Here is a 19,360-nt window from a genome sequence, read left to right as displayed (position 1 = left end):
ATTTTTTTTTTTAAAGTTTTAGTCTTTAACATTCCAAACACTCACAAAATAGGTAATATAATAAACCTCCGTATAACCAGCATCTAGACTCAACAGATGCAAGCATATGGCCAGTAATTCTTTCAACCCTTTCCCTCTCCCTCCTCCACACTTCTGCTGGATTATTTTAACACAAATCACAGATATACCTTTGCATCCATAAATACTTACGTATTCTAAGAGATAATTTCTTTAAAAAGACACATAACCACAATAGCACTATCATTCTACTTACTGACTTTATCCTCCAAGTTTTAAAATGACTGAATATTATTGCTATTAACACGACGTTTACTGGATTCTGTTTAGGATTTCTTTGCAGTTCCTTCTGTTTTAGGATATCGCCTACTAGGGATGTATGATCATATTACTTTTTTAAAGTCTCTAAAATCTTTTCTGTGGTAAACTTGATATACATATGTTTGATTTGTTTTTGATTTAGGAGTTGCTTGTTTTCCATTTTGATGTAGCTTTTTTTATAATTATGTAAAAGATTTCCATAGTTCTAAAACAAGTTGATTCAGAAGTCTCATGTTTCCTTCCCTTTTCTTTTATAGAATCGTTGGAGGCTTGTGAAGCTTGTGATAAAATAATGAAAATTTTGTGTATGTGTGTATTTTGAGAGAAGCTTAGTTATTATCCGAATTTTTTCAAAGGTTCCATGAGCAAGAAAAAAGATTGGAACTACTACTATAGAGCAGTAATTCTCAAACTTTTTTGGTCTCAAGATCCCTTTACACTCTTAAAAACATAAAGACTCAGAAGAGCTTTTATTTGCCATATGAAAAACCCACAAAATTTGGAAATATTTATTAATTTACTTAACAGCACACCCATTCCGTGCTAATATAATTTTTTTCGTGAAAATAAGTGTATACTCCAAATCTAAAATATTGATGAGAAGAGTGGACTTGTTTCATATTGGCAAATCTCTTAAATGTCTAGTTTAATGGGAGGCAGCTGGATTTTTTCATCTGTGGCTGCATTCAATCAGTTTCCTCATGTGGCATCTGGAAAACTTCACTGTACACTGGCAAGACAATGAGAGTACACTGTCTTAGTGTTACGATAAAAATAGTTTTGACCTTGGGGCTGGCCCCGTGGCCGAGTGGTTAAGTTCGCGCGCTCCGCTGCAGGCGGCCCAGTGTTTCATTGGTTCGAATCCTGGGCGCGGACATGACACTGCTCATCAAACCACGCTGAGGCAGCGTCCCACATACCACAACTAGAAGGACCCACAACGAAGAATATACAACTATGTACCGGGGGGCTTTGGGGAGAAAAAGGAAAAAAATAAAAAATCTTTAAAAAAAAAATAGTTTTGACCTTGCAGAGGCTGGGTGAGTCCCGGTTCTCTACTCTAGACTCTGTGTTAAGCAGAACCCTGAGGCCTGATTTAGATTTGTTATTTGCTTTGCTTATTTTTTTTGTTTTAAAGATTTTATTTTTACTTTTTCTCCCCCAAACCCCCCAGTACATAGCTGTATATTTTTAGTTGTGAGTCCTTCTAGTTGTGGCATGTGGGATGCCATGTCGGCATGGCCTGATGAGCAGTGCCATGTCCCTGCCCAGGATTCCAACCAGCAAAACCCTGGGCGGTCGAAGCCCAGGTGCGTGAACTTAACCTCTTGGCCACAGGGCCGGCCCCTGCCCTGCTTATTTTTGTTTGTTGGTTTGTCATTCAGAAGGACGGGAGTCTTCTGAAAATGGGTCCTGCTTTATTCATATGTGTTTCTCCGTCTCTCTAAGTGCAGGTCCTGTGTCTTCAATTCCTGGCCCTGGCTTCCCGGGAATGTTGGGAGGTGTGCCTCCTGGAGTGAGTGCACCCGCGAGCTGGATGTTATGCGGCCCTTACTGCAGCTACCTCGTGCTACCCTGCGTGGGGGCTGGTCAAATTGCAGGACAAACCTACCTAGCAACCGTTCGCACCCCTCGGTGTCTCCCTGCATGCCCTGCGGGTAGCAGCCCAACAAAGGCAATCACTGCTCCACCCCAGTCCATCGCTGCATATGCAGTGGCTGACCAGTCAGCGTATATCTGGAGAGGGCCACGTGGCAACCCTTGTTCCTGTGATCCGGCAGTGTCCTCTGCCCTCGCAGCTTGCCTCTGCACTGTGTTCTTGCCACGTTGTCACTGCTGCAGCCTACTTCCTGCTTCCACAGCCCCCTGCAATGGCTTTGAGTACTTTTTCCCTCCAGCCTGGCTAACTGGTATTTCTAGAACTAATCCATCCCTGTGGGTGCCAGCAGCTCTGGTGATTTTAGAACCTTAGATCTATCGCGCGTCTCATGGCCCTATCAGCTACTTTAGGTGGAAGTTGTAGTGCCTATAGTAGTGACCACAGTGACTTGGAATCCAGGTGATGGGGAATCTGGGTGTGTTCGGTTCCACGGCGGGAGCCTCATAATCAACTACCCCAACCAAGGAAGGCAGCAGTCGCGCAAATTACCTGCTCGCGACCCAGGAGAGCAGTGACGAAAAACAACACTGGACTCTTTCGAGGTCCTGTAATTGGAATAAGTCCGCTTTAAATCCTTTGAGGAGGATCCATTGCAGGGCAAGTCTGGTGCCGGCAGCTGCAGTAATCCCGGCTTCAATGCAGAGTATTGAATTCAGTGCAGTTAAAATGCTTGTGCGGATCTTCGGCGCCGCAGGATTCTCAGCGCCCTGGCGTGTCGACCACGGGGGAGCCCCTGCCCCCGACCCCTGCCTCTGGGCGTCCTCTTGGCTCTTAGCTGAGTTTCTTTAGGCTGAAGTGTGTACTGGGAGAAAATTAGAGTGCTCAAAGCAGGCGCCAGCTGTATGGATACTGTCCCTGGCAATCGTGGAATGAGGGCACGGTTCTATTTTGTTTGTGTCGGAACTTTGATAGCGGAGGCTGATTGGGCGGAGTGGGCTGGGGCATTGGTATTGCACCGCTAGAGCTCAGAGTCTTAGACCGGTCAAGACGGAGCAGACACAGAACTGTTGCCAAGGATGTTTTCATTAATCAAGGATGAAGGTGAAGGTGGGGGGTTTGAAGAGGTTCAGATCCCCGGTAGTTTTGACTATAAACGATGCTGACCGCCAGCGTTGTTCCAGTGACCCGTGGACAGCTTCCGGGAAACCAAAGTCCTTCGGCTGATGGTAGCTGAAGGGTCTAGTTCCAAAGCTGAAATTGAAAGGCACAGCAGTGGAGTCTGCGCCTAATTTGACTCAACTTGGGCACTCACCTGGCTCCGGCGTGGACAGGGCTGATAATTGATAGCTCTTTCTTGGGTGGTGGTACATGGCCTTTCTGCGTTGGTGGAGTGATTTGTCTGGCTTACTGATAACCAAGGGGTCTAGCTTGCTAACCACTTAGGGCACTCTGAGTGCTCAGTATCCCTCAACTTCGACAGGTGGCGTTCCGCCACCCAAGATTGAGCATTCGCAAGTCTGTGATGCTCTTAAATATCGCGGACCACGCGCAGCACCGCTCAGTGTGTGCGTACCCCAGTTCATCGTTTGCCCGGGACCTGTTAAACCCATTAGTGATGGGCTTGACTTGCAATTATTCCCCATTAATGAGGAATTACCTGTAAGAGAGTAGATTAAAAGCCTGCAGGAAGTCCCTGCCCCTTCTACACACTGCCCATCGCTCCTCAGATTGCCCAGTTGGTATCGGCACTTGGCGCTGGCAGGTCGCAAAGAAGACAGTCGAAATAAAAGTTACAACCAGGTTTGGGTAGGTGGTCCTGCGGGAGGAGCATTATGGAGTGAGCGAGCAGGGTGGATCGGTTGCGATTCCTTCTCCGTAGTCACGGGCCACCCCAGGGGAGGAGGTGGACAGATGTGCCGAGGACCACTTGGTGCGGGGGTTGGGGGAGGGGTGAACGGTGAGCTGCTGCCATCTAGCCACTGACTTGGTAGTCGTGGGCTCTGGTAGCTTCTGTTTAAGGCGGCCACTGGCTCGCCTCTCTCTGGCCTGGTGCCTCCCTGATCTTGGGGTGCCCTCGACCCAAATTGTGTGTGGATGGGTGTCTGTCTCTTTCCCTCTCATGGAGTAAGGTGAAGCTAAAAGGGATGTCTTTCATGCTCGCCCACTGCTGTTACTATGTTTAAGTCCTTAGATCTGTTTCTGTGGAGTGTAATCTGTTAGGACCCGACTTACTTAGGACTTTTAAACTGTTAGGACTGGAGTTTAAAACTGTCAGGATGCTAATGGTGACCTGATTTTGCATATTTCTGTTAGCATTTGTTGGTTATGGTGGACTGCAGTTTTAAATAAAAACTTTATTTTTAACTTTTTATTTTTTGTCTTTTATTGTGTCTGTGTGTTTATTGAGGTAACATTGGTTTATAACAGCATATAAATTTCAGGTGTACATCATTATATTTCAACTTCTGTATAGACTATATCATGTTCACCACCAAAAGTCTAGTTTCCATTGTTATTTTCGATTTTGATTTGTTTACAGAGCTCTCATACAAAGGTATGGTTGACCTTTTTATATATTAGGAAATTTCTTAGTTTCAGATATATTCTTGAATATTATCCTAATCAGACTTTTCAGTTTTCCGTGACGTTGATTGTTTTATCTAGTAATAGATTCTTGCTTTAACATGCAGTATTTTAGTTTTTGGTGGTTTTTTTTTAAAGTTATAACCAAAGATAATTTAATTTTTCTTTTTCTTTAACAGACATATGTAGAGTGTGTCGGTCCGAAGGAACCCCTGAGAAACCTCTCTATCACCCTTGTGTGTGTACTGGCAGTATTAAGTTCATCCATCAAGAATGGTGAGTCACCCTTTTAGAAAATTTTATGTCTACGCTACAGTTTTGTCATCTGTATAATAAGGGGGATTGTTTCAATGAGCTTCCTCTATAATTAATTTTTTTAAAATTTTGTTAAAAAAATTTGAAAATTACCCATGCTGCTTATTACCATGCCGTGTCATTTTGGTATCTAGTCTTCCAGATACATGCGGCTGTTTGTTTATTTCTACCATGGAGAGCTTCTTTTGTTCTTTGAAAGTGTTAACGTTTTCTAGTTTTGGTTGGCGTGATAATAGCTTACGTTTATGAAATGCTTTGTGGTAGGTAATGCCCAGTGCTTTTACACAACTTAACTCATTTCTTACAACACAACTGTGGCCTGAGGTAGTAGTAGTAGAATTTTGCAGTTGAGGAAACTGAAGCAGAGAAAGGTTAAGTAACTTGTCCTAGGTAACACAGCTAGCCAGTTATTTACAGAACTAGGATTCAGACCTCACCACCAGGGTAACAGTATTATCAGACAAGTATTAGAGTTCATGTTGAAGCTTGGAGAGTCTTTGATATTCATTTAGTTTTGGGGAGATTACAATTTAGATTAATTGAACCTTTTTAATAGTAGAAAAAATACTGTTTTTATCTGTTATAGTTTTGTACTCTCAGAAGGCATCAGTTATGAAAAGTTGAGTATTATAAATTTGAAATTGTCAAAGTTGTAAAAACTCTTTGATTATAAAGTTTTAATGAAACAGAAGATTAGTTTTCGGTGAAACCTTAAAGTTTCTTTGTTATAAACACTGTACTTATGAATGTATTTGTAATTGCAGCTTAGTTCAGTGGCTGAAACACAGTCGAAAAGAATACTGTGAATTATGCAAGCACAGATTTGCATTCACACCAAGTAAGTTCTTTAGAAGTTGTCACTGCATTTTTGAATTATAACTGGCCGCATAAAGGGATTTCAGCAGCTTTAAAGCAACTATTTTGAACTTAATTTGTTTTTGATAGTAATAGACAGTACTGCTATAACATTTTGGAAAATATTTTTAAAAACTACGTCAGCTTTTAACACACACCTATGAGATGGAGAGTGATTTAACTTGAGATAGTTCTTTTTTCTTTGTTCTTTAATTTTGTGGAAAAGTTCAAATGTATACAAAGGAATAATGAGCCCATATATACCCGTCACTCAATTTGACCCATTTTTAACTCATGTCCTTTGTATGGCATCACCTGTGCTGTTACTCCCCACCTCTCCATCCTTTTTAAAGCAAATCCTATCATTTATAATTTCATCTGTACATATTTTAGTATGTATCTCTAAGAGTAAGGGTTCTTTTTAAAAAACATAACTGTAATACCATTATTCACTCAGAAAAATTAATGGAGCCTTGATTTTATCAAATATCCCATCATTGTTCAAATTTGGGGTATCTTTTGAGTTAAAATTGTGTAAATTGGAATGAAAATAATAAAGGCAAAGTTTTAGTTTACCTTTTTCTTCTTTTTGTTCTTTTTTTGCTGAGGAAGATTTACCCTGAGCTAACTTCTGTTGCCAATCTTCCTCTTTTTGCTTGGGGAAGATTTGCCCTGAGCTAATAACATCTGTGCTAATCTTCCTCTGTTTTGTATGTGGGTCGCTGCCACAGCATGGCCACTAATGAGTGGTGTGGGTCCCCATCTGGGAACCGAATCTGGGCTGCTGAAGTGGAGTGCGCTGAACTTAACCACTAGGCCACGGGGCTGATCCTGAGACTTTTTAAGCTCAATATTTTGTATGCCTATGTTAAATATTTTGCAGGTCTTTAAAATTTCAATTATATAATTCCTGCACCTACTGATTGATACATAATGTTCATCTTAAATAAGTGGAGGACTATACTGGCAATTTATCAAGAATTTGAAGCATAATTTTCATTCTGGAATCCTAGTAAATTGCCCTCCTCCCTCAAAGTTTTTTTTTTTTTTTTTTAAAGTACCTTGAGCTGCTCAGTATAAAGGCTGTAAATAGTATTAGTTTTATATATGAGTATAAAAGATTAAAGTCATTACAATTTCACTTTTGAAGCTTTATATTCATCACCACCAAAAAACGTCAGTTCTGTTAATTTGTGGTCTTTAATTTTCTGTAGGGCATAATAGCAAACTATAAGACTAATTGAGTATCTTCATGAAGTTTGATTGATAGGAAATACTCCTGTGACCTTTTTTACTTTGAGGCCATTAAAGGCTTGTGTTTGTACGTTTTAGTTTTCATCTGACAGTCATATACTGTTTTATCTTTCTCAAAAACTATTTTTGGTTAATGACTTATTCTTGTGTATTGAATATCCTTTTAAAGTAAGTGATCTTGTGGGTGTGTTGTAAAAAGTTGCTACTTCTTGTGTATTTCTTAATGTTTGTAGCTGTAATGGCTACATTTATAATTATAGCATTTATAATAGTGCTCTCATAAATTTTAGATTATTGATTTTAAAACTTTATACGTCATAATTCCTTGTTTTGGCCTCACTGGAATAGGAGGCGTGCGTTTGTTCTTCCTACATGTTCTTTCTGAGATGCCTGTGGTAGAGCAGTGGTTTTCATTGGAACCATTTAAAATAAGGAAATCTTTCTAGAACATCTTGCAGAGAGATGGGAAGACTTGAATTTACCATTTGGAATGTTGATTATTGTGCTCAAATTGAGGTGGGGGGTGGCTAACAAATGCCAGCAGGCTGTGTGCTCCCACATAAGACGGCTCTGCTACAGATTGCTGTGGTTTTTAACTGCTGTGTCTAAGACTTGTGTTTGGGAGGAGGGGTCTCTTCTTGATTACATGCCATCAGTTTCACTTTTTTCCTCTGTTGGTTTATCTAATCTTTTATAATTTGGGAAACCAGGTAGTTAGATTGTTTGAGTGCTAAAATATGTATAAATTAGCTTTGCATGAAGTTCATGGCTGTGAGTGAGGGATGTGAACTTCCCTTGAATCTTTTCTCCTGCTTAGAGGACTTTTTTGTTGGCTTCTACACTTCACATGTGATTTGCTTTCGTAAGTGACTTCTGGGTAAATGTGGTGGTGTTGTAACTATTTGATTCGGTTTTTTTTATATTAAGAAAAAATATTAAGTGCAATACAAATGTTGAAAGTTAAGATAGTTCCTCATGCCTATTTTATATTTATGAATTAAGCTGTTTTTAAATCTTCATGAAATTGTGTGTACTTTTTTCCTTTTATAGTTTATTCCCCAGATATGCCTTCACGGCTTCCAATCCAGGACATATTTGCTGGACTGGTCACGAGTATTGGCACTGCAATACGATATTGGTTTCATTATACACTTGTGGCCTTCGCGTGGTTGGGAGTTGTTCCTCTTACAGCATGTGAGTATTCATTCCTCTGTGGTTGGAGTTAAAAACATTGCATAGCTATTTATTATTATAAAGTAATATTGCATTGTGTTTTTGTTCAAATGATATTTAATTATTTGATATTGTAATGTCAGATATTACGAAAACCTCACTTAGAAAACATTCACTTGAGTTAAGGACTATTTTTTAACAGGTCAGTTTCTTGAATGAATGTGGGAAAAGAAAACACAGCATATAGAAGCTAATAATGAAAGTCATGAAAGAATTGAAAAAGCAGAATCAAACCATAATTGCAAGAAACTTGGATTTTATTCTTCAAGTATATTAGAGCTTTTAAGGACTGCAAAAGATGGGTTCTTTTGAGTTTTTTTCACCCTTTTAAAAGAAACTCACATATTTAATGGTCGCGAATAATTGAGAGGCTTATCTTTCAGATATGGAAGGCTTTCTGGGAGGTTGGTGCACTAACCCTTATTTGACCTCTTTTGGGTTCTTCGTTGTTCTTAGACATGAAGAGGGGTAGATAAGCCTATGGTGCCAGAGTATACAGATAGGATTCTTTGGAGTTAAATGCGAATAGGATTTTTGAATAAGTATAATTAATATCCTCATGTCTCCTTAAAATAAAATGAACTTGATCATTTATGAAAATGAAAGTATTGGGAGATACACCAAGCAGTAGAATAGGTGCAGAATAGTGAATTAGTGAGCTGGAAGATTGAGCAAAGAGTTCTCCAGGAGGTAACTCACATAGACCAGAAGTTGCAAGTATAAGGAAAAAAGTGAAAGGTGGAGGCTACATCCACTCGTTTCAGTATCTGTTAAGTAGTTCCAGAAGGTAAAAGAGATAATGGACATGAAGAAAAGACGGACATATTTTAGATTGGAAAAGAGAGAGCTGACAGTGATAAGGGAAAGAGACTCAGAAACCTAGATACCTTCTCAAGTTTTCCAGTGCTGAGTAGGGTGGTGTATAGATTTTACACTTCCCGATTATCCTCCAAAGTAAGGAAAATCAGACTGGCATCAGACTTAAAATGAGCAACATTGAATCGTGGAAGACAGCAGAAACTTGAAAATTTGACAATTTTTTTTTTTTTTTTAAAGATTTTATTTTTTCCTTTTTCTCCCCAAAGCCCCCCGGTATATAGTTGTGTATTCTTCGTTGTGGGTTCTTCTAGTTGTGGCATGTGGGACGCTGCCTCAGCGTGGTCTGATGAGCAGTGCCATGTCCGCGCCCAGGATTCGAACTAACGAAACACTGGGCCGCCTGCGGTGGAGCGCGCGAACCCAACCACTCGGCCACGGGGCCAGCCCGAAAATTTGACAATTTTTAAACCTAAAATATTCTACCCGTAAGTTGTTCTCAGATGGAAGAACAAAATACAGACATTACAGTAGATGCAAGGGCTTGGCAAGTTTATCACCTCACGCTATTTATCAAAAAAGTGTTTGAGAATATACTAAAATGAGCAAGGAATCGAAGAGAGAGAAAGGTGTGAGCTACAAAGGAAAACAAATGCTTCTTATAGCTAAATTGCAATTATTGTTAATCTACAATAATTAATAATTCTTAGGTAACAGCATGGAACTAAAATTCTGGATGATCTTAACAGGGGAGAAATTGTGAAGGGAAGATAGAAATGAGAGCTTTTTCGCACATAAATATTCTGTGCGAAATATTTATGGGGTGATTCTAGATGCCCTAGAAACAGATAGCAAAGTACGGTGCAACAATGCATTAAAAATATAGAGGTGACCAAATAGAGTCCAGAACTAGACCCACAGTAGCGTCATCACCTGATTAACAATAGAGGTGCCGCCACTGTTCCGTGGAGGAAAGATGGTCTTTTCAATAAATGGTATAGCATCTACTGGATGACCGTAAGGAGAAAAATGAACCATATCATTACCTCACACCTGACACAAAAATTTGTTCGAGATGGATCATAAGCCTGAGTGTGAACATTTAAACCAAAAAACTTCTGAAAGAAAATAGAAGATCATAACCATAAAAGAAAATACTAATAAATTGGACTTAATTAAAATTAAGAATTTTTATTCATGCTCAGATACCTTTAAGAGAGAGAGGCAAGCCGCAGAATGAGAGAAGATATTTGCATTACACATATCCCACAAAGGACTTGAATCGAGTATATAAAGAACTATAAATCAGTAAGAAAAGAGCAGACAACCCAATTACAAAGTGGATGGAAGATTTGGACATGTGTTTCTGGAAAGAAGATTATCTAAATAGCCAGTAAACACATGAAAAGATGCTCATGAGGGAAATGCACAGGAACGTACTGATATGGACTCAGCAGTGTGGCTGAAATTATAAGACAAGAGAATGCCAAATGTCTCTTAGGATGTGGAGCATCTGGAACATGCTTACGTTGATGATGGAAGTATATATGCTATAACCACTTTGGAAAACTATTTGGCATTATCTACCAATGCTAGATATTACAAATACCTTATGATCCAGCATTTTCATTTCTGAGACTGTAGCTGACAGAAACATGAGCTTTGTGTCTGCTAAAAGATGTGTATAAGAATGATCACAGCAGTTTTGCTAATGGTAGTTAAAAAGTGGAACCAACCAGATGCCTGTCCATAACAGTAGAATGGATACATTGTGGTTTATCCACACAATGGGATGCTACTTAGCAGTGAAAAACACAGCTGATTATTGTGACATGGAATAACATGGATGAATTTCACTTCTTTGAGAAAAAGAAACTAGGTGTGAAAGAGTATGGATTATATGATTGCATCTGTGCGAAATTTAAAAATAGGCCAAATTGATCTATGATGATAGAGATCAGAATAGTGGTTACCTTTTGCTGGAGATACTGACTTGGAATGGGCTTGAGGAAGACTTCTGGGGAGCTGGAAATGTTGAATATCTTGATCTGGGTGGCACATGCTGCGTAATGATGTTTTGGTCAGTGATGGACCGCATATATAAGAGTGGTCCCATAAGATTAGTACCATATAGCCTAGGTGTGTAGTAGGCTACAGCATCTAGGTTTGTGTAAATACACTTTATGATGTTTGAACAGTGATGAAATCACCTAACGATGGATTTCTCAGAATGTATCTCTGCTGTTAAATGACGCATGACTGTATAAAATTCACCCCAGAGATACAGTTAAGATTTATGTGAATTTTACCTTAATAAAAAAGCAACGAAAGATTTAAAGATAACTGCTGGAAGAATAGAAATAGGATGATCAGTTTTCATCCTGGGGAATGGGAGTTGGAAACAACAAATGAAATTTGGAAAGTCCAACAAAAGATAGGAAAGATGGGAAGGGAGGGCGGGGTGGGGGGGAGGTGAAAGAGAGGAGAGGATGTGGTTGCAGCATCTGTAGTCGTGAAGGTTTAGATATCTCTACTGCAGGACAGAGCCTCACAGTTGTGTAGGTATAAAAGTGTTCCACTATAGGAGATAAGTACAGAGCAGCCAAGGTTAGTGCTAAAGGGATTTGTTAGCAAATGCTAACAAAATGCAGGAGCAGTATTAATCAGCCAGATATCTTCAAAATGAAAAGCTTTAGACGGGGAAAAGCATTATATTGCATATTAATGAAAGGCGTGGTCCAATAAGAAAATAAAACTTAAAAACTTTTATGCACCAGAAAACCAGACTTAGAAATATATTTGTAAAGCATCCAGTCGCAGTGGAAGACTTAACCCCTCTCTCAGGAGATCACACAGTCAGACGTTAGTAAGAACTTCAAGGATTTAAGGAGCACAGCCAACAAGCTTGGTTGCTGTTCTGACTTGTCTACCTGTACACAGACACGATTAAAATCTAAATTATATCACACAATACATATCCTGTAACTTTTTTCTTAAGTTAGCAGTGGACCCTGACTGTCTTTCCATGCAGCTAGGTGTTGAGCTACCTTGTTTTTTGATAGATGAATAGCACTCTGTAATAAGGAGGCCTATAATTTATGAATCCCTTTTCCTGTCTACAAACATTGGGTTTGTTGTCACTTGTACTTTGTTACAGGCATTCTTTTTTTTTTTCCATTGTTTGTTTATTTTCAGATGTACATCATAATGTATTTCGAATTCTGTGTAGATTACATCATGTTCACCACCCGAAAACATTATAGTCCATCCCTCACATGTGAGCCTAATCACCCCTTTGCCCTCCCTCCTCCCCCTTCCCCTGTTACAGACATTCTTGCTTTGAATATTTTATACACATATATGTTAAGTAATTTCTTTTACAGGAAATCTTTTCCTACCTTGCCATTTTGACTTGGCTTTTCAAAACAGCCATTGAAGTCACCGAGAATTTCTGATACACAGCTATAGGGATGCTTAAGCTAAACACAAGTACTGGTTTGAGAGTAAACAGAAACTGGTTGAGAGGAACCTTTCCTCTTGGGACCCCATTTCCAAATCTTTTCCTGCCTTTTCTGAGAGGATAAGGGGACTGCCGTGCCTTCACCCACACTTCCTCTTTCCCTTCATGGCCAGTTTTAAGATTATCTCCTTTTGAGGACCCTTGAATCTGTTTTTAAAAAATTGGTCGATAGTTTGCTGTTCATGGCATTGGAGCATATACTCTACTGAAAAGCCTTCTTAATTTAAAACATTTGCATGCCTAAAACTGAAACCCTTTATTTTCATGAGCAGACTCAATGAATGTTAGAAGTCTGGGTTAAAAAAAGTAATCCACGGGCCGGCCCTGTGGCTGAGTGGTTAAGTTCACGCGTTCTACTTTGGCGGCCCAGGGTTTTACTGGTTTGGATCCTGGGCGCTGACATGGCACTGCTCGTCAGGCCATGCTGAGGTGGTGTCCCACGTGCCTCAACTAGAAGGACTCACAACTAAAATCTGCAACTGTGTAGTAGGGGGATTGAGGGAGAAAAAGCTGGAAAAAAAAATAGAAGATTGGCAACAGTTGTTAGCTCAGGTGCCAATCTTTAAAAAAAAACCAAAACATTATAATTTTGGAGATCTTTAGATTGTTTTTTTCCTTTTCAAAAATCTATGCTCATTCAGTTAAAACAAGTAAATCTAGAGAGAATCTGAACTTTAAACTTATTTTATAACATTTACTCCTCACTCTCACTATTTTTATGCTTGACCATGTGTGTTTTTTTTTTAATTTAGTATTTTGAGACTCAGACTTGCAAAGACTCAATGCTCATTTCAGTGACATTCACAGCGTTCCACTTTACCTCTGTTTAATTGAGCAACTGTCTGCGTTCATGATGAGAGTTGTGACTGTGTGCCTTCATGCCCTTTTTTTGTAGGCCGCATCTACAAGTGCTTGTTTACTGGCTCTGTGAGCTCACTACTGACACTGCCACTAGACATGCTGTCCACGTGAGTATGGACCTTTGTGACAGAGGAAGGCTGCACAGTGTAGATGGTGCTCGTGTTTTCCTCCACGTTATTTATTTTTGTTGTAATTTGAAAAGTCCTCTGTTCCAAGGACAAATAATTTCTCTCTCTCATTCTAACAGTTATAGCTACAGTAGAAGTAGCTGACCTATATAAGTGATGTCTGTTTTAAAACACACTTGTCGTAAAGGACTGTTTTGTAATGGAGGGACAGCTTGTTAAATAGGCTGTTGTATAGTGCAAGTATGTTCATAGTTGAGTGTTCATTTAAGCGTGTGTTTTTAATAACAGACATTCAAATTCAAATTGATTTTTAAAATGTTTCTCATGATTATTAGGATATGGGCCCTAAAAGCTTGTTCACTGTAGTTGTTTTACTGGATCTTAATTTGACATTAAGCGGTGTAATTGCATTTTTGGGGAAAGACATACTACATGTGTTTTAATTATTACTGATGTCAGAACTACAAATGCTGTAAATGATGAACTATATCAAGATCATTAGAATATTAAGCCTTCAAAAGATTGCACCCATATTTGCTAAATCTTCTTTTGTACCCAACTGGTCTTTGGTTCCTGATCCCTGTGCCAGTAAAGGCAAGAACAGTATAAGACTCTTATGGGACAGAAGCACTGGGAGTATATTACCATAAAAATAAGCCAAATGACAATAGAAGAGAGGCAGAGATGTATGTTACATTTCTGATAGAAAAGGAGTTAGGAAGGAAGTCTTTTAAGTATCTTGTGTCTGCATCATTTATTTTTTATTTATTTTTTATTGAGTTCATAATAGTTTACATCAATGTGAGATTTCAGTGGTACATTATTTCTTGACTATCGCCATGTGAGTGCTCCCTTCACCCCAAGTGCCTCCCCCTTCCCCTGGTAGCCACTGAACTGTTTTCTTTGTCCATGTGCTTGTTTATCTTCTACATATGAGTGAAATCATCTCGTGTTTGTCTTTCTCAGACTGGCTTATTTCACTTAGCATAACTCCTTCTACGTCCTTCCATGTTAGTGCAAATGGGATGAATTTCTCTTTTTTTCTGGCTGAGTAGTAGTCCATTGTATATATATACCACATCTTCTTTATCCAATCATCAGTCGATGGGCACTTGGGTTGCTTCCATGTCTTGGCTATTGTGAAAAGTCCTGCAGTGAACATAGGGGTGGGTATGTTATTTTGGATTGTTGATTTCAAATTGTTTGGGTAGATACCCAGTAGTGGGATAGTTGGGTCATATGGTAGGTCTCTTTTTAGTTTTTTGAGGAATCTCCATGTTGTTTTCCATAGTGGTTGCACCAGTTTGCATTCTCACCAGTAGTGTGTGAGGGTTCCCTTCTCTCCACACCCTCTCCAACCTTTGTTATTTTTAGTCTTAGTGATTATAGCCATTGTAACAGGCATAAGGTGGTATCTTAGTGTAGTTTTGATTTGCATTTCCCTGATGATAAGTGATGTTGGACATGTTTTCATGTGTTTATTGGCCACCTGTATATCTTCTTTGGAAAAATGCTCATCTCCTCTGCCCAATTTTTGATCCGGTGGTTTGCTTTTTTATTGTTCATATGTGTGAGTGAGTTCCTTATATGTTATGGAGATTAACCCCTTGTCAGATAAATGATTTGCAAATATTTTCTCCCAGTTGGTGGGTTGTCTCTTTGTTTTGATCCTAGTTTCTTTTGCGTTGCAGAAGCTCTTTAGTCTGATGAATTCCCACTTGTTTATTTTTTTCTTTTGTTTCCATTGTCTGAGAGGACATGGTATTTGAAAACATCCTTTATAGTTCGATGTCAAGGAGTGTACTACCAATATTATCCTCCAGGAGTTTTATAGTTTCGGGGTGTATCTTCAAGTCTTTCATCCATTTTGGGTTTATTTTTGTGTATGGTGTGACATAGTGGTTTACCTTCATTCTTTTGCATGCGGCTGTCCAGTTTTCCCAGCACCATTTATTGAGGAGACTGTCTTTTCTCCATTGTATGTTCTTGGCACCTTTGTCAAAGATTAGCTGACCGTAGGTGTGTGGTTTTATTTCTGGGCTTTCAGTTCTGTTCCCTGGATCTGTGTACCTGTTTTTGTACCAGTACCACGCTATTTTGGTCACTACGGCTTTGTGGTACATTTTGAAGTCAGGGATTGTGATGCCTCCAGCTTTGTTCTTTTTTCTCAGGATTACCTTAGCAATTCGGGGTCTTTGATTGCCCCATATGAATTTTAGTTTTCTTTGCTCTGTTTTCGTGAAGAATGTCATTGGGATTCTGATAGGGATTACATGGAATCTGTAGATTGCTTTGGGTAGTATGGACATTTTAAACTATGTTTATTCTTCCAATCCATGAACAAGGAATCTCTTTCCATCTCTTTAAGTCGTTATCAGTTTCTCTCAGTAATGTCATAGTTTTCATTGTATAACCTTCACGTCCTTGGTTAAATTTATTCCTAGGTACTTTATTTTTTTAGTTTCAATTGCAAATGGAATTGTATTTTTGAGTTCTCTTTCTGTAAGTTTGTTATTGGAGTATAGAAAAGCAACTGATTTTTATACGTTGACTCTGTACCCTGCAACTTTACTGTAGTTGTTGATTACTTCTAAGAGTTTTCCAGTGGATTTTTTGGGGTTTTCTATATATAAGATCATGTCATCTGCAAACAGCAAGAGTTTCACTTCTTCACTCCCTATTTGGATTCCTTTTATTCCTTTCGCTTGCCTAATTGCTCTGGCCAAAACCTCCAGTATTTTGTCGGATAAGTGGGGTGATAGTTGGCATCCTTGTCTCATTCCTGTTCTCAGGGGCATGACGCTCAGTTTTTGCCCATTGAGTGTGATGTTGGCTGTGGGTTTGTCACATATGGCCTTTATTATGTTGAGGTAATTTCCTTCTATGCCCATTTTGTTCAGAGTTTTTATCATAAATAGCTGTTGAATCTTGACAAATGCTTTGTCTGCATCTATTGAGATGATCATGTGGTTTTTATTCCTCAGTTTGTTGATGTGGTGTATCACGTTGATTGATTTGCGGATGTTGAACCATCCCTCTGTCCCTGGTATGAATCCCACTTGATTGTGATGTATGATCCTTTTGATGTATTGCTGTATTCGGGTTGCGAAAATTTTGTTGAGAATTTTTGCGTCTTTGTTCATCAGTGATATTGGCCTGTAGTTCTCCTTTGTTGTGCTGTCCTTGTCAGGCTTTGGTATCAGCGTGATGTTGGCCTCGTAGAATGTGTTAGGAAGTGTTGCATCCTCCCTAATTTTTTGTAATAGCTTGAAAAGGATAGGTCTTAAATCCTCTTTGAAAGTTTGGTTAGAATTCCCCAGGGAAGCCATCTGGTCCTGGGGTTTTATTCTTTGGGATGATTTTGATTGCTGTTTCAATCTCTTTCCTTGTGGTTGGTCTGTTCAGATTGTCTGTTTCTTGACTCAGCTTTGGGAGGTTGTAAGAATCAAAGAATTTATCTATTTTGTTGGCATAGAGTTTTTTGTAGTATTCTTTTATAATCCGTTGTATTTCTGTGGAGTCTGTTGTTTTTTCTCCTCTTTCATTTCTGATTTTGTTTATTTGAGCTTTCTCTCTTTTTTTCTTTGTAAGTCTGGCTAGGAGTTTGTCAATTTTATTTATCTTCTCAAAGAACCAGCTCTTTGTTACATTGATCCTTTCTGCTGCCGTTTTTGTTTCAATAGCATTTATTTCTGCATTGATTTTTATTATCTCTTTCCTTCTGCTGACTTTGGGCTTTGTTCTTTTTCTAATTCAGTTAGGTGTAATTTGAGATTGCTTATTTGGGATTTTTCTTGTTTGTTAAGGTGTGCCTGTATTGCGATGAATTTCCATCTTAATACAGCTTTTCCTGCATCCCATATGAGTTGGTATGGCATGTTATGATGTTTGTTTGACTCCAGATGTTTTTTGATTTCTTCTTTAATTTCTTCAGTGATCCATTGCTTGTTCAATAGCATATTGTTTAGTCTCCACATCTTTGCACCTTTCTCAGCTTTTTTCTTGTAATTAATTTCTAGCTTTATAGCATTATGATCGGAGAAGATGCTTGTTATTATTTCAATTTTTTAAAATTTATAGAGGCTTGCCTTGTTTCCCAGCATATGGTCTATCCTTGAGGATGTTCTGTGAGCACTTGAGAAGAATGTATATTCTGCTGTTTTTGGATGGAGTGTTCTATATTTGTCTGTTAAGTCCAACTGTTTAGCTTTTTGTTTAATTCCGCTGTTTCTTTGTTGATTTTCTGCCTGGATGATCTGTCCAATGATGTGAGTGGGGTGTTGAGGTCCCCTACTATCATTGTGTTATTTTTAATATGTTCTTTTATGTTTGTTAATAGTTGCTTTATGAACTTTGGTGCTCCTGTGTAGGGTACATAGATATTTATAAGCGTTATTTCTTCTTGATGGACTGTCCCTTTGATCATTATATGTTGCCCCTCTTTGTCTCTCTTTACCTGCCTAATCTGGAAGTCTACTTTGTCTGATATAGGTATTGCGACACCTGTTCTCTCTTGTTTGCCATTTGCTTGGAGTATCGTCTTCCTCCCCTTCACTCTGAGCCTGTATTTGTCATTGGAGCCGAGATGTGTTTCCTGGAGGCAACAAATTGTTTGATCTTGTTCTTTAATCCATCTCACCACTCTGTGTCTTTTTATTAGAGAGTTCAATCTGTTTATACTGAGGGTGATTTTTGATGTATGAGGGCTTAATGCCATCATTATATCACTCATTTTCCAGTTTTCCTGCATTTCCTTGCTTTCTTGTCCTGTGTGTTTTGGTCTACTCATTGAATTATGCAGTTTTTTATGCTGTGTTCTTTGGTTTTTCCTTATTTATTTTTTGTGTGTCTGTTCAGCTTTTTAGTTCAGTGGCTACACTGAAGTTTATTTTCAGAATCTCATGTATAACGTAGTCCATTTTCTGATGGCTCCTTATTTCCTTAGTCTAAACTGATTCAGTCCCTTTCCTCCTCCCCTCCTAAGTTATTATTCTCATTTCTTATTCCAACTTGTGTTGTGAGTTTAGGGTTGAAGTGACAAGTTTGTCTTTGTTTTTGATGTTTTCCTTCCCTTTAGCCTAATGCTATAGTTGAATATTTCCTATCCTATTCGGATTCTGTCTTCTTACTCTGTGTTTTGTGATCCTTTTCTCTCTCTTTCTCTTTTTCTAGATATGAGAGCCTTCTTGAGGATTTCTTATGGGGGGGATCTTGTGGCAATGAAAGTCCCTTAGCTTTTGTTTGGCAAAGATTTAACTTCTCTCTCATATCTGAAGGATATTTTTGCTGGATAGAGTATCCTTGGCTGAAGATTTTTATCTTTTAAAGTTTTGAATATGTCATTTCATTCTCTCCTAGCTTGTGAAGTTTCTGCAGAGAAATCTGCTGAAAGTTTGATAAGGATTCCTTTGTAGGTTATTTTCTTCTGCCTTGCTGCCATGAGTATTCTTTCTTTGTCATTCATTTTTGCCAGTTTTACTACTATATGCCTTGCAGTAGGTCTTTTTACATTGACGAATCTAAGAGATCTGGAAGCTTCCTCCACACACATTTCCCTCTCATTCCCTAGATTTGGGAAGTTCTCTGCTATTATTTCTTCGAGCAAGCTTTCTGCTCCTTTCTCCTGTTCACCTTCTGGAGTATCTCTAATTCTTATGTTGCATTTCCTCATCGAGTCAGATATTTCTTGAGACTTTGTTCATTTCCTTTTAGTCTCACTTCTCTCTCCTCTGTCTGGAGCATTTCAGCATGTCTATCTTAGATTATGATGATTTGCTCCTCTGTGGTGTCCACACAAGCATTCAGGGAATCCATATTTTGTTTTCTCTCCTCCATTGTGTCTTTCATCCTTAATAT

General features: G+C 38.8%; 1 protein-coding gene across 2 annotated transcripts in view; it reads left to right on the top strand.

The window, feature by feature from the left end:
- MARCHF6 (membrane associated ring-CH-type finger 6) overlaps positions 1–19,360 on the top strand; it is an 82,475-nt gene that overhangs the window by 13,724 nt on the left and 49,391 nt on the right. For both annotated transcript variants that reach the window (XM_070519871.1, XM_070519872.1), the window contains exons 2-5: positions 4,702–4,798; positions 5,602–5,675; positions 7,997–8,140; positions 13,411–13,483. In XM_070519871.1, the coding sequence (XP_070375972.1) occupies positions 4,702–4,798; positions 5,602–5,675; positions 7,997–8,140; positions 13,411–13,483 (388 nt within the window). The remainder of the gene's footprint in view (positions 1–4,701; positions 4,799–5,601; positions 5,676–7,996; positions 8,141–13,410; positions 13,484–19,360) is intronic.

The sequence above is a fragment of the Equus asinus genome, chromosome 10, assembly GCF_041296235.1.
Source record: "Equus asinus isolate D_3611 breed Donkey chromosome 10, EquAss-T2T_v2, whole genome shotgun sequence".
Classification (NCBI taxonomy): domain Eukaryota; kingdom Metazoa; phylum Chordata; class Mammalia; order Perissodactyla; family Equidae; genus Equus; species Equus asinus.
Note: the sequence above shows the minus strand (reverse complement) of the source record. Positions and strands in the feature narration are given on the sequence as shown.